The sequence below is a fragment of the Lampetra planeri genome, unplaced genomic scaffold, assembly GCF_965212315.1.
Source record: "Lampetra planeri unplaced genomic scaffold, kcLamPlan1.2.h2 scaffold_1762, whole genome shotgun sequence".
NCBI lineage: Eukaryota > Metazoa > Chordata > Hyperoartia > Petromyzontiformes > Petromyzontidae > Lampetra > Lampetra planeri.
The window spans coordinates 9,750-25,739 of record NW_027614500.1 but is presented as its reverse complement, the minus strand read 5'-3'; the positions used below and the strand labels follow the sequence as shown (position 1 = coordinate 25,739).

Below are 15,990 nucleotides of genomic sequence, written 5' to 3'. Positions count from 1 at the left end.
AAGGGCATGTTGAATTCATCGTAAGGTATGTGACAGAAGCCGCAGCTCGGGGGAGAGGGCTCCTCAAACCTGCTGAAGAGCACACAACAGCTATGAGCCTGCACAAGTCCTACAAACTGTTCACATATGCTCGCTCGAGTTAGAACAACCTGTGGTCAGTGCTGCCGATGTCGAGACAGCCTTCACGCATGTACCGGGGATTCAGGATGGCTGCTGTGCCCGATGCTGAGAGGATACACACCTCCTCACTGGGAACATATATATGGAGAGGATGGACAGAAACAGGAGAGTTCAGGACAAGAATAATGGAACTTATGGAACAAACAAGTGCAGAAAATTACTGCATTCAGTAAAAAGACACTAAAGCCTATAAACACAATCTGCGGGTTATACAACAGATCTTCATACAAAAAGAAGATGTGAAAACAAGATGTGAATACACAGCTGGAACAATCACATGTCTGAACAGATTTGCCAGCTCTTTCTTATACAAGTTTAATTTAGGATTTCAGAGAAAATGATCACAAGCACCATTGTCTGCATCTGATTGTATCTAAGAAATAAGCTCTTTCAAAATTCAGCTTCTTCAGACAAAATCCCAAAAATACTAAAGTCCAATGTATGCTTGTGCGCTGAACTGTCATGGACCCTACACCATATCCTACACGGAGGCCTTTTATACATCTGCATCATAGCTCCGTGTTGAGTCTTGCTGCCGTGTTTCCTTTATGTCTGTTAATCAATGTTTACAACTCATACAAGTTCGGCATAATCGTCTGGTTCATTCTCACTTCTATTCTCAAACAGTGCTGCTCTGAGAGCTGGTTGTTCAAAGTTGTTGCCATCTGTGGAGGTCTGCGTAGCTGCAATGCATAGTTACCACTTCCCTACGCCTCCGATTTGACACAGAAGCATACACTGGGCTTAACTGACCAACAATCTACATACAATGTATGCCTTCTAATGTTTAAAATGATCACTACCACAGGAAATAACAAAACTGGTGAAACAAGCTGATGAATAATAGAGCATCAGTAAATACAGTATAGTTGACAGGGGAAAAGCCACAAAACATTATCTGTTGTGTGTGTGTGAAACTTCATACCAGATGCTGGTGCTCTCACTATATCCAACCCACAGCATGACAACCAAGAGCTTTGGCGTGAGACTTGATCTCCTGGCGGATCTCCTCCCACCCAGGCATCACGAGTCTCTGGCTCATCTGAAAAACACAAACATCTCAATCAAGCATCATTTAGAATGGGTGAATGTTAGAAGATCACAGGGCAGTACAAAGCAATACACTAACAGTATACCCAGCTAACTGTTGACGACCTGCACAGAATACAAACATGCTAACAGAAAGACTAACAGACGGTCTCTAAAGTTGAACTTACCCACAAATAAATAGGCAGAACATAGTGCATATTTAATGTGAAATTAATTGGGTTTCAAAGCAAGACAAAATGAAGCATCATTTTGTGAAAACAAAGTGGATTATGATGACTGATGACCGGTGGAGGGTGATGATGAAGGCAAACTCAGTGAACATGATCAGAATCCAATTTGACCGTTTGGAGCCAATAAAGTCCCTAAAAATAGTCTGCATGATTTGGTTGGAAGAAATCTTGATAGGTGCTGAAAAAAAAAAAAAAAATAAATAAATAAAAAAAAAAGCACTGATGTGAGGAAAACATTTCCTAACCTGGTGACAAAGATTTCAACAAATCGGGGGCTGAACCCTTCATCATACTTGGGTGAGTTTCAATAGTCTGATGAGGCTTTGCTCCAACACTGTCAACAGTGTTCAAAAGTGTCCCAATTGTTCCCGTTTGGGAGTTTTGGTGGCTTCAAACCAAGAAGACACAATGGAAACTGCATTAGAGTATTGAGCCGCACCCCATGGCTCTGTGGGAGGGCGACATGCTGACAGAGCCCAAGAAAGAGTGAGAAACGCAGCTGCGTGGTGAGTGGTGAGGCGGGATGAACGATGACCCACAGAGGAGAACAGAGACTGATCGTCAGGCATCAGACCCATTAGTGGGCTCCTCTGAACCCACACAGGCACAGGCTCGCCAACGTGCACGCTCATGACCATGTGCACACTCACAAAATGGGGCAAAATGGGGCCATATTCATTCACCGAGTCCCATCAAACCCAGTTTTTTTCCATTCCATTCCATTCTTTCCATCCCCATCATACATCCCCATCCATTTTAATTTTCCTCAACTATCTCACCCTTCCTTCCATCCATCCTTCTGTCTATCCCATTCCTTCTGCCTCTCCCAGCATGAATACGGCCCAGTGAGTTAGGAATGCACATGCCTGGTCAGTGGTTCTTCGTCACGGAGTAAACCTCCTAAACCTCCTCTGGCCGAGACAGGTTTGACCACAGTGCAGATTCAGGCAGCGTTAGAGGAGCGCCAGGACAACGTTAAGGAGGAGCTACAGGTTTTCTATACAGCAAGAGGAGCTGGATGGGGTGGGGTGAGGGGCGGGGGGTAACCAGGCCAGGCTGGATGGGGTGGGGGCACAAGCGCATGCTCAGCTCAGCACACACTCACACAGATTAGAGAAAGGAGAATGACAGCTCACTGAATATATCATTTTGCAGACTACTAAATGAGTTGTGTGTTCATGTGTGGACCAGGGTTAGAATGTTTAGTATGTTACTTCACTGAGCTGCCATCGCTCCTGTGGGTCAGAGCAGAAAAAGGGGGAAAGTACCTGCAGTGACACTATTCCAGTCTAGCAGTTTGTATGAGCGCGTGTTACCCAAGGCTGGGCCAAAACACACAGTTAGTACAGAGAAGACAAAGAGAAGAAAAGAGACAGTCTGACACTCCACATTCTCTGAGCACACACACTCACACACCACACCACACACACACACACACACACACACACACACACACACACACACACACCACCACAGAACTTCACAATCACTGTGCACAGAAATGATTCAGATCTCAAAGAAGGAAATGATAAGGAAGAGAACGCTATAGGCTTTGTTGCGATTCTGAAAGATTTAAGAAAAAGGGAAACAATATGTGACAAGGGACCATGCAGTAGCTATCTGACCAATGGATAATTCACTTCACTCCAGTCACAGATTGATCTGCTTTACTTCACCTCATTTTACCCATGAAAAAATTACAAACAGCTGTTCAACCACAGTGAGGACAGTGACTGATCTGTCAAATGTTTTATTAGCATGCTAGCTCTGCTAGTTCAGATAGTTTACGATCCTCTCCCTATTTTCAGCAACACCGGATGAGTTCATTCTGACAGGAGTTAATTCTAGCACAAAGGTTTTACTGACTGACGGTTCTGGCCATGTCCACAGGGAGACAGGACCCCAACGGTTTTAAAAACGTTTTCCGTCCACAGGAAATCTTCTCCCAGAAATGTGTATATCCACACAAATTCAGTGACTATGCTGTAGTACATATGCCAGGCCTGTATGTGGCGCTGTAATGCTGCCGCAGAAACACACTGTCACAGAAAAGAAGACATGGCACATGTGATGTAAAACACACAAAGAAGAAAATGGTGGAGATGGACGACAGACACATCCAACAGCTTCTGCTGTTGTTAGCTAGTTAGCAAATGTGGGCTAAGGAGCCGTGGAGATATGATATTCAAAAATGATTGTAATCAGGCTCCCAAAACGCTGCTTCAGGTAGATGCAGATTCACCTGAACTTGTTTCCGTGTGGACATGGCCTTAGTCGTATGTTTGCCTCAGCGTTGGAGGACGGTGACTGTCAATCAATCAATTAAAAGAATGTGTTACACGCAGAGGGTGTATGCTCACAGTCAGACAACAATACGAATCCTTAGAAAGAGATTGAAACCCCATCATGTACCTTTCTTATAGTATATCTAATGACACAGCAAAGAGCAAAACCACCTCTTTCAGAAGAGTTTCCCAAGCCAACTAGCAGGGTCAGCCATGAAAGATAATTATTCGTACAATCAATGTTTGACGCTGTGTTATTTCCTCCGTCCTCGTCTGAAAATAAAAGTGCGCATCCCACATTCATCAGCATTCTGTCCTCCCAAAACTCTAAGTTCAACTGAGCAACTGGAATATTTAGTAATAGAACAGGTGAATACTCGCTGAATGAGCCAATATTTCACCCTCAGCAATGTACAATTTTATGGTGTGGGGAAAAAAAGATTGACAAAATACGCCTGCACATCAGAGGATTGATTGAGATGCTACAGCAACTCACCGCAATACGATCTTCAGCCAACAACACCACACAACAGAAGCAGCAGGCAACAGATTGGAGCCATGCCACCACCACTGCACCTCACCTTCCAAGGCGCGCGTGCACAACCGTCACAAGACAGGCACACACTACAGAAAGCCAGTCAGTCAAACCCCGAGATGAAAGTTGCCCCATGCAACTTCAGGACACAGGTGGTGAAATTCGAACTTTGCTACAAAGCCACAGCCATTAAAAGACGAAGAACCAGCTTTTACCGGTTTTGTCAAACAAAACTTTTATTCAACACAGAACTTCAGAGAAACTGGGACAAACAAAGACTGGCACTATACACAGGGAGAGTGTTCACCACTAATTCGAAGTCAACAGGACTGGGCATTCACACTGCGAGTCATTTGCTTCAAGGGACAGGGGACAAGCTACATGAGGATATTTTGAGTTTGTGCATGTTGGACTCACCGGGGTTGTGTATACGGTCCAGGAGTTTGACAGAGCGGGCACTGACCACTCCTCCAACATGAACCAGAAAACCAGGTGGGAAAGAGGTCAAAGTGAAGAAAGGGAATTCCTGTGGGTGAAACAGTCAGGTCACTTACAGCAGGAGGAACACGCAGATCAGTGACATCTCCAGGATAATAATAGATGTCTCCACAGAAGAAAGTTCTCTGTGTTTTGATTGTAACACATTTAGAAATGAAGCTATAAAAATGTTGAAATAAATATTATTTAAAGGCTGCAAATAAAAAAATATTACTAACAAGTTCACATGCATGATTTATTTCTGAACCAGGATATGTATATGTCGTCTTTTTTTTTTTTTCAACTTTAACTTTAGAACACTTTGGATGGGTCACACCAACTGGTCTTTGATCAGACCGATGCTAACAGCTATTTAGGATAAGTCAATTCACAACCAACTGAACTGAGAATTTTTTCCAGCTATTATATAACTTAATTATTTGTGACAAAAAAGATAAATCAAGAAAATATTGTACATGACAAAATTCTCTTTAAAGTCACAGCCACCAAAGGATCCTTGGCTGCATTTTAAAAGATGACTACCGCCCTCTGAACACTGAGTTCCACCTACATCCACCCATCAGGACTGAGGAACCGGCTTGAAAACAAAACGTTACAAAAACACCTTTGTACCAGTAGCCACCAGTACCATTCATAAGTACAGAAAAGGAATCTAACATTAATCATTTATTTATTCATGTTTTGTATTGCTTTGTTTATCTTATTCTTATGAACGGCACATCCTTATATTTCTTATCGTTATAACTTGCTTTCATTCATCTTATATTCTTATGTTTCTTATCCATTAGTGGTTTATCTGGTTTGTGTGTGGGATGTCCTTTTTCAAGAAAGTTTCAAGAACTGTTGAAACTTTTTCAAGCATGTCCTCGCTCTGTGTGTGTGTGTTATGAGAGAAGACTCACTCACTGAAAACTAAATAAACCTAAGGGTACAATAAGAATGTATAAAGTTGAAGTCCCAAGAAAAATGTATTGAACTTTAAATGTGAAAAACAGGCAGCACCAGCTAAACTAACACTGTTAGGAAGGTAACAGCATGCAGCGAGGATTGAGTGGTGCCGCATACACCCCATGCAAGGTGCACCCCAAGGACTCACCACTTGCTCAATTCCTTGCCTATATTTTTGACACAAAACTCAAGCGCATTTGAAATAGATCTGGAAATGTTAGGTGAAACTTTTTGGTGTTTTTTTTTAATCATCAATCAAATGTTCCATTTTAATCCTATATGATCTGTCCAAATCTATTTAAATGCAGTAATTGGAGTCACACACACAGAATTTTCTGACAGTGTCAGGACTGTGATTCATGCCTCTGCCTCAAGTCAGACGATGTCACACAAACCCATGCAGTCAGTCACTGAACGACGACCATCAAAGAATCCTCGAGCAAAATAGAAACTAGTTTGACAGCTTGAGAGCTTCTCCCACTCAGGCTGGATGCAAGAATTAGTTATGAGATGACCGTGCTCGTTCCTCCCGTTAACACGTAAACCAAAGACAAGACTCGGGAGAATAGGTTGGAAAGAACGGAGGGAGGTGTTTTACAGGGAATTCCAAAAGACACACACACGCCGAGTCACACACCCCCTTCAAACTGCTCCAGCCCTTCTGCTAATGTGACTATGGATCTTTCAGAACCAATGGGAATGGAGCAACAACAAACACACACACTGCGTGTTGCTCAACCCAGTCTGCCCTTTAAGATCGTCAAACAGCAGAGGAGGGACAAGTGAAGGAGTGATTCACACTGGGTGGTAGCTGTCAGCTTGTCAAGGTGTTATGAGGGAGATGGAGAAAGATAGCGTCACACTGATGGGACATACCCTGGCGGTTAAACAATAACCCAGAGGAGGAGCCTCCCTGAGGAGCACAAGTGGTCAAGAGGACAGAAAAAGGGAAGATTACTCGTTCTTACCCCCATAAACCATGAGGCACTTCACCATTTATTAGGTGTTGTTCATAAGCAATGCAGCTGTGTGACACACAGTCGCTGTCTCACATGCATACATACGTCTGAAGCTGAAACATTCATTACAAGGGTTAGAAACTTTCCATGGCCATTGACAGGAATTTACAAAATCAAATCTAGATGGGGGAAGTCTATTTGAGCATCATCTGGACTAGAAGCAGCAGAATCCATGCGTGTCCACATGGGAACATGGTGCTGTTCCTCCATCAAATGGACACAGACTGCTGACTGCAGGTAGACTGTGGCCACACCCCGCACCTGCACTGTGCTTCCTCCATCACATGCACATGTAATTTCTAGAACCCTGGACTACTGAGGCCACAGGTTTGACTCTGTGGACAATGCACGTTTGATGACATTTCATGAGTGTGGTTTTATCATTTGGAAAAAGATGGAAAGTTTCCCTTTGCATACCTTCAAGTGACTGAGTCAGGAGAGAAATGAGTCTCTTTGCAGCTAAATCATCATGTAGAATATGAATAACAAAGTCTTTGACTGAAAGTAGTGTTTCAGCTGGAAATGTTGGCATGGTGTGTGTGTGTGTGTCACCGCACCCTCTGCTCCAGAGCTGTCTGCGTCTGCTGTCTGAGCAGAGTCTTCAAGGGTCCCGCCTCCTTCCCGGCACTTCCCCCACTGCCCATGCCTGATCACAAAAAAGATTTCCCATCACTTCCCGCACTCAGTGGATCAGGTCAGTGGAATAAAGTCCCGTATCACAAATCTGCGAACTACAATGCAGTTTCAGTGCCAGCACAAACAGTACGTTTATCTGCACCTTTCTCATCTCATGTGCAGCTCAGTAAATACATGCAGGGGTAGGGGGAACTCAAGTTGGACTCAGGAGTTTCCATTAGACATGTTCTTTCCCAACACCACTGGGCTGTTATCATGCATGTTACGGTTTTATTTCTGGGTGTGAGATGTACTGCTTATTGCACTACAATATATACTAGTCTGCACAGAGAACAAGGCTGTTGTGACCTGTCAACCCAAAAGACGTCTGTGCGTTAGCGGCTCTAGCAGCCTGCTGTTTTCAGACTCTGTTACTTGACGACACACAGCAGTCGTACTATACCAGAGGCTGCCAGCAAGAAGTCCTCACTGAAGGACACACTCTTTCTCAGCAAAGCAGAGTCTGAGTGGATGGAGGAGAAAGGGGGCGGGGGTGATTGCTCTGAGGGCAGTTCCACGACCGCAGCCCACTGAGCCACAACCAGTAAAGGACAGTAGGTCTGTGGACAGGGACGGGGAGCTGGGGCAGAGGAAGATCCCAGGCCTGCATCTCAGTGGCTGGGGCTCCTCTGTCCAGCAGAAAGATGGAAAGTACAGAAAATAAGGACTGAAAGGCTGAGAGTGGACAGGCAGAGGAGGAGAGAGGGCAGAAGCAGCTAAAAAAGTAGCTGCTCATGTCCACTTCTCCTTTAACATGGAAACAATGGACATTCGGTATGTTAAGATACAGAAAGGCAAGATAACATACAAAAAATAGTCAGTGACAATTAGAGCAATGAAAAGAGGGTATAAAGAGGACAAGAAAGAAAGGAGGGAGGTGTGCGGAGTGAGGAGGTGTGAGGACTGCTGGTATCCTCCTGAGTGGTAACGGGGTTCTTTAGACTAACTTGAGTCTGAGATTTGTTTCCCTTTAACATCAATGATCCATGATCTCCAGTGGCACATTGGTGCTAGCTGTTGTGGAGTACCATAATTACATCACTATTGCCATCAGAAAACGTCCAACAGTTCCTGACAGCTGAGAAGTTACACCTGGTTCCCCTACCTGGTGTGAAGGAGGAGCTAAGAGAAAGAGAAAAGTTGAACAGTTCCTGAAAGCCATGTTGCTGTCATTTCATTAATCCTACTCTCTCTACTGCCAGAAGCCGTGAGTCGTTACTGTAATGACAGCAACTTGGCTGTCAAGTGCAACTTCTCACCTTTCAGGAACAGATCAACATTTTCTCCTTCTCCGAGCTCCTCCTTTGCAGCAGGTAGGGGAACCGAATGTAACTTTTCCGCTTTCAGGATCCATTGAACGTTTTGGCCAATAGTCACGTATTTACGGTACTCAAAAGAACTACAGCATGAATGTGTTGGCAGTGATACCGCCAGTGTCGAAGGATTAAAATAGTAGCAATAGAAGTCGTCATCTTAGTTAACTGACTTAACTTACCTTACCTTTTCCTCAATGATAAACAATAACTGCTGCCAATTAAGAAATGAGCTCAGTTCATCAACAGCCCCTCATGAGACACAGTGCTTCTATGAAAAGACCACAACAACAGACAGACGGAACTAAAACACACAGCTGGTGTGTCTTCAGATAATTTGGCTTACATTTTGTGCCAATAAAAAGTCAAATCTTATGTCAATAGCTTGAGTGAAGACACACCAGGTCCCTAAGCACAAGAAGAGGGTTGGCCACAGCTAAATAAATGACAAACTATTTGCAGTAAAATCATATAAAATAAACGTAAATAACTGAAAAAGAAAAAAAACGAAACCACCAGAGTAGCACCACACTGAAGTCTAAGGGGAAGGAGGGACGCTGAGGGGACGGGGCCATGTATGCTTACCCGTCTTAGGTGTCAAACTGAGGTCTGTGTCTGATGAGGAGGACTGGCGGCTGCAAGGCTTGGTGGGAGAGAAGGGTGTGGGAGAGAAGGGGGGAGGAGAGGAGGAGGAGGTGGGAAGGGCTCTGAAAGGGGTGGGCGGACCAGAGGACGAGGGCAGGTCCTCACCAAATACTAGCCTGCCAGGAGAATGATACACACACATCAGTCATGACATGTGGGTGCCAGTGTGTGCACGCCAGGTACACGGGAGTTAGTGTGCCCGTAGTGTGAGGAGGTAACGTTGTGATGTGAGATTTGTATTGGAGGTGCTACGGATGGCTGTGGAACAAAAAAGCAGGCATGAAAAGCCAAGACAACAAAAGAAACACACACACACACACACACACACATACATACAGTTAAAACTAAAAGCAACAAAATACACAGACAAACAAGAGGATAAGAAGCTGAAGCATGTGTCCCACGTCAGGTGGCTGCAAAGTTTGCTCAAACCAAGTATGAAAGCACAAAGCCTGACAGAGAAAAAAGCCCCTCCACATTTGTTTCAAAGCAGCTTTCTTTTTTAAGTGAGGTATTGGGTCTGCCTTTCCTCATCTCCATGCCTGTCTACACCCGCTGCTTCCAGAATTTCCTGTATTATGATCAAATTGTCCAGACATACGTTAACTTCCTTCCCTGCCTTCATACCAGTGAAGATGAGTGTGGGAACAGAGACAGAGAAGTTCTGGGACAGTCTCTGGGAGCTGCAGGCCGAATGCACGGGGCTGTTGTGGGTGGAACGGCATCCGTGGGCTAAGGGAGACCTGGGCCAATCAGCACGCAGACAGAGGAGGAGAGATGACCAATGTGGACACACGCAGTAAGATTCATCCCAGTCCCAATGAAGCCAGAGAGAAAGAAAGAGAAGCACACAACAACCTACTAGACAACATTGAAATAGAGTGAAAAACGAGATAAAAAGGAGCAGATGAGCGAAGAGAGAATTCGTGTTCACACCCTTTCTTTCTTTCACCCATTATTCCAGTTCGAGCCATGTGTCGGCAGCACACATGCATAGCCAATGAGCTCACGTTCACGTGCACGTGCACAGCAGGGATGCAAACACAGCGTGGAAAACATCCAAAGTAGTATTTATTACAATATTCAAACTGAACATTCTTCATGGGTGATTCTCAAATGGGAGGGGGTGTATTTTGCTTTGTAGTCCTAACTCAGTCAAAAGCCTGTGATATATAACTATATTCTCATTCAACGTGTTTCCTTTATTTCCATTGTAGATTCTCACTGAAGGCATCAAAGCTATGAATGAACACATATGGAATTACGTACTTAACAAAAAAGTGTGAAATAACTCTAAATAAGTCTTATATTTTAGATTCCTCAAAGTGGCCACCCTTTGCTTTTTTGATAGGGCTGCAAACCCTGGATCCTCAATGAGCTTCATGAGGTCGTCACCTGAAATAGCTTTCCCTCGTGCCTTGTCAGGATTAGTGGAATTTCTTGCCTTATTAATGGGGTTGCGACCATCAGTTGTGTTGTGCAGAAGTCAGGTTGATACACAGCCGACAGCCCGATTGGACAACTGTTTATTCATATTATGGCAAGAACCAATCAGCTAAGTAAAGGCAAACGAGTGGCCGTCATTACTTTAAGAAATGAAGGTCATGAAAATAAAGGAATTGAATGAATTGAATTGAATGAGTAGGTGTGTCCAAACTTTTTGCCGGTATTGTATATATGGAGGGAAAAAGAGGAAAGATCTTAACCTCCAGAACACTAAATATGAAGTGACAACCGGGTGGACTGAAAAAACTGGGGCCATGTCCACATAGAGACAAGTTCAGATGAATCCGCAAAATTTTTTTTCTTCTTTGTGGTGCATTTGTTTATCTTCTTCTCTGTGACTGTGGCAGTGTTACAGCACCACATACAGGTCTGGAATATGTACTACAGCGTATTAACTGCATTTGTGTGGATTTTTTGGTTTTTAAAACTATTATGGTCATGTCTCCCTGAGGACATGGCCTACATGTTCCTTCCTCTTGTTGTCACCCATCTGTCTACTTCAGTGTTTACATCCCTGGTAAAATCACACACAGGCAAACACACCAAGAGGCTCATCAGAGCTACTCATAAACCGATGCAGCTTTAGAAGCATGCAGAAGCAGAGCGGAAAGCCATGCAAGAGCCATCTACAAGAGCAGACAGGGGGTGCTATGTATGTCCTGTACGCGTGTGTGTCTCAGAATATGTTGTGTGCTGTTGGTTTCATGATGCATCAAGACAGGTGACACAAAACAGACAATCTACTGAGACACACACACACACAGGAGTAACTGCTACAGACACACACACACAACCCATCCGCACTCTCCCACTCATGCGCACGCTGAACATCTTCCGTCCCACTCGCACACACGGAACTTAGTGACTTGCACATAAAACAGACACAGGGTCCATGCTTGTGTTCTTGTTTCATACTCACTCCTTTCCATCCTTCGTGGGGGAGTTGCAGGCATTGGAAGCAGGAGCTGTGTTGGGATGCGTGTGCGCGTTGCCGATGATTCCAGAACTGTGTTTGTCCAGTGTGCAGGCGGTACCTATGGCTCGGACAACGAGGCCCGACTCTCCCTCTAGGTCAAAACATTGCAAGTAGCCCACCACTGCATTACCGCCCATCTCCAGCACCTTCAGGCCAATCTTCCTCTGCAGCTCTCCTGCATGGGATGTATAACACACAGCCACGTCCAGGACAACCAAACCTCCTGTGAGAAAGAAACAAGGTTTCATTTCAACTTCCTTACCTGACATAAGAGAGATGAGCCTCTGTCGGGCTTCATTAGAGGCCCGAGGAGTTCGTATGCGATCAATCCACTGGTACTCTGGATCTTCATTCACCACAAGTTCCTCCACAAACCCGTGCACCATGGCTGCCCGGTAGTACCGTGGAATAGACGTGGCTATTAAACAGAATTAAACATTAAAACTGTTCTCTCAGTTTGTCGCCTTAGCTCAACTTCAGCTTTTGTTCATCTCTGAATTACAACTTTGTCCTTAGAAGACAGGAAAAGAGGAAAGAGGAAACAGGGAACTAAACTAAACTAAATGATTTGGTCCTGAAAATATTGCAAGTCAGACTGCAATTTGTCAATGAACAAGCACGTATAGAATAAATATCAAGGCACACGCACTGCAAAAGAACTTGACCCCACAGGACGACTGTCTGAAGCGATTTAAATCATTGAAGAGCTCCACTTTGACAAGGACATTGATCTCCCCACGGATTCCTAGAATCAAAAAAGAGGGAATAACTATAATAACAATCCCTGGAACAACCAGGGGATTATCAAAGCCTACTCGTTAGTACTTGTACCATGGATAGTATCGTAGATGGGAAACCAGCCAGAGATGACAGAGGCCGCCTCGCTGCACAGCAGTGGATCAATGTCAATGTAAACTTTCCCGATGGCATCATTAGCACTGTATGTGTCATGGTCCAACACAGTGATCTGCAACGGCTCATCTTGCAAGTCTTCATCTTCCACCTAGATAACCAGACAAGAGGTAAGACCACAATCTACTGGCCGTTCTGTGTGCTGACTGTTGTTCTGAATTGGCATTATACAAAGACAATCCTTCCTTGACTTGTTAGTGCATGTGATGGACTAAAAACAACACTGCCCCAATTTAAAAACACCACAGAGAGAAACTGTACCTCAAATTTAAACCATTCAGAGTTCCACTGTGGATTGAGGGATTTGGGACAGACGTCAGTCTTGAACGTTGTGTTTCCAAATTTGACCTATGAAATAAAGGACACAAGACACCGCTTTTACTTGATCATGTGTAAATGTATATTTACTGAAGACTGACACATGATAAAGAACACAGACACTACTGTTAATGCCTCAAACACCTTCACTCACCTCTACAAATGCATCTGTGAGGTCACTGGCTCTGTCCATCACAGGCAGATGGCGTCCTGCCACAACTTTGGCCTTCAGCTTCCCAGGCATGGTTGGATTTCAGGTCGATCTGTCCTCAAATATAAGAATGTAACACAGTGGTACGTTGTTTGAAACGTTTCAAAGGAGATGAGCTGTCACCAGCAGGAGCAGAGGGAGTGGCTGAATAACTGACATGTGCTGTTGACAGCTCCTTCCACACTCTGCTAACAAGTTTTATTATTATTGTTCAACTCTTTAACTGAACCGACGTGCTTCAAAGTTATCTGGACTCCACAGCCACTGCCAGTTAGCTACATTCTGTCTGCAGAGCTAGCAAGAAAAGCCACTTAGGTTAACTACCTGATCGGCCATCTTCCTACAATCCAGCCGAAATACCCTCATCTATGTATCAACAAAATGACCTTGCAGGCCTCTGCACAAGTCGTGTTACTCTTACCAGTGCTGCGATGTCAATAACGAGCTGTCAGCGAGGCAGCGGAGTCGTTTTACGCGGACATCATAGTTGCCAGCCCACCGCTCGTCTGACCTCCGTCTCTCTCCCATAACACGAGACGTTAGTTGCTGGTACACATGGCGGAGAGGTGTCGCTGAAGCTAATTATACACGTCGGTTGATTACAAGGCTAGACAGACTGTGAAACGTGTGTAAACGCGACGCCTCGTCCGGCCTCATTCATTAGTGTGACTCGTTAGCAGCAGCTAGTTAGCTATGGCAGCTAGCTCAGATGGATGAGCTCCTGATGAATGAGCGTTCAGTTCGGCTGATGAGGCGTTTACTAACATACCGTAAATTTTGCAGATTGTGATGTTCCAAATGCTAAAAAGAACACAAATTCAGCTTTTAACAACAAATTTTAAAAAATCATAAATCCGAAGGTATCATGAAAAGACAGTATTTGTTTGGTACTATGTTAAATGTTAATGTTTTAATTATTATATTACACGTCACCAAATTTGAATGCCTATTTTCACGATTGGCAGTAAAGGCATCGTCTGGTTTGGCAACGGTTGTGGCCGCTCGCGCATGCGTAAACTTCAGGTTCTTAGATCTTCACCTTGAATCCTCAGCAGGAGCAGGTGCCATGTGACTGGAACACTGCTGGTTGAGTCGATGTGTGATGTCACGATGAGGCAGGTGCAAGCACTGATGTGATCAAGCACCAAACCGTGACAATCTGTCAGGGGACAGAGACGTTGACAAATATCCCTTTTTTCTTATGTTTTTTTGTTTTGTTGTTGTTATTTCACATTTGCTTACAGCAATTTGTGTTTTATAAGAATATATTTTGGTCCAAATGTGACAAGTGAATATCGCTCAGATAACATATACCCTCTTATGATTTAGAAATATCTAAATGTAGCACAAAGCTACTTGCTCAAATGAAGCAGAATTTCACGTAGTGGTGTTCAAGAGCAGTATGTGCACACATGTACACACACCAGTATTTGTCATTTGGCTGATGTCTGAAAAGTTTAGATGAGGGATGGAGTCAGCAACCTCCAAATAATTTAGGACAGACAGAGACATACCTGCACCTCTGCCTTTCTTTGTTTTGCTTTGCTTCTTTGTTGGAAATGTCCAGAACATCAGTTGAGAGAAGAGCAGTAAAATGTAAGAAAACAAACAAAAAAACAAAAAGCAAACAAATTCGGGAGATATTTATTCCTGAAGTTTGTCAAGGCAGTGAAAACCCAATCCCTGAGAGAAGAGACTCCACATGGAACAAAAAGGCAGTGTTGGACGAGGTATATCTACACACAGACGGAGGAAACACAAGGATAAAAGCACCAAACGTTCTGAACACACCAAACACTTGCACACTGACAAGTTTTGCATCAGACACATTTGTGGGATTGAAATGTTTGGAACGTGAACAATCATCAGTACAACAATAACATGATAAGAACATCAAATTACTTTGGACTTAGAACACATTTCCTATCCAATTCTATCATGAATACAGTGTTTTAGAGATAAAACTTAAGTAGTTCAGATAAAAGATGTTGAACTGGCCACATGAGCATCAATGATCAATAACTAATAATAACTTTACATTATATCAATGCAAACAGTCCTCCTGCGGAATATCTTTGTTGAACAATATATTTGTGTCATTGACCCCACAAACAACACAACTATAAAAGTCACTTTAGGGTGAACGGTACTGAACAGTTTCAGAAGAAGGCACATTTCATATTAAATTTAAAGTTTTTAAAAGTGAGGTACACAGATCTCTAGAAAACATCCTACAAACATTGATAAAATAAGTTAAGTTTTCCATAATTTAGAGCACATCATCACGAACACAATCTGCAGTAAAACACAACAAAAACAAAACAAAGACTTTTTATATCCCCAGTTAAGACGTGTAAGACATAAGACACGTGTGTGTGGATCCATCTGTGGAGTCCAGATGAATCAGCGGCGTCTTCGTGTGTGACATGACGTCAGTGGCCCTCATTGACCGGTACCGTCTCAGCAGAACATCCAGTGAAATGAACGGAGCAATGTCAGTAGTATCGTCTCTGCAGTGTGCTTTAATGCTGCCACTTGTCACTTCCAATGTCATGGGGCTTAGAAAGCCACTAAGTCCATCAGGAGTTTTTACACCCGGCAGCGATGTCACTGCTCCGGCCTTAAAGTGCTCTGGTTCCTGTGGGTGTTGCCCCTGGTCTCTGTGGTCGTGGCGCGGCGCGACAGTGAA

The 15,990-nt window shown here is 43.8% G+C and overlaps 1 protein-coding gene across 1 annotated transcript; it reads right to left on the bottom strand.

The window, feature by feature from the left end:
* Positions 1-6: 6 nt before the first annotated feature.
* LOC144739879 (C2 domain-containing protein 5-like) lies at positions 7-13,334 on the bottom strand (the record flags this gene model as incomplete). Its single annotated transcript, XM_078622768.1, is given in 14 exon segments — positions 7-69; positions 150-248; positions 1,106-1,134; positions 1,136-1,195; positions 1,197-1,222; positions 4,698-4,806; positions 7,303-7,391; positions 9,319-9,494; positions 11,804-12,035; positions 12,123-12,278; positions 12,510-12,605; positions 12,692-12,863; positions 13,034-13,120; positions 13,245-13,334. Coding segments are annotated over 14 exon segments (1,484 nt in total), but the record flags the coding sequence as incomplete, so codon positions are not given.
* Positions 13,335-15,990: the final 2,656 nt, after the last annotated feature.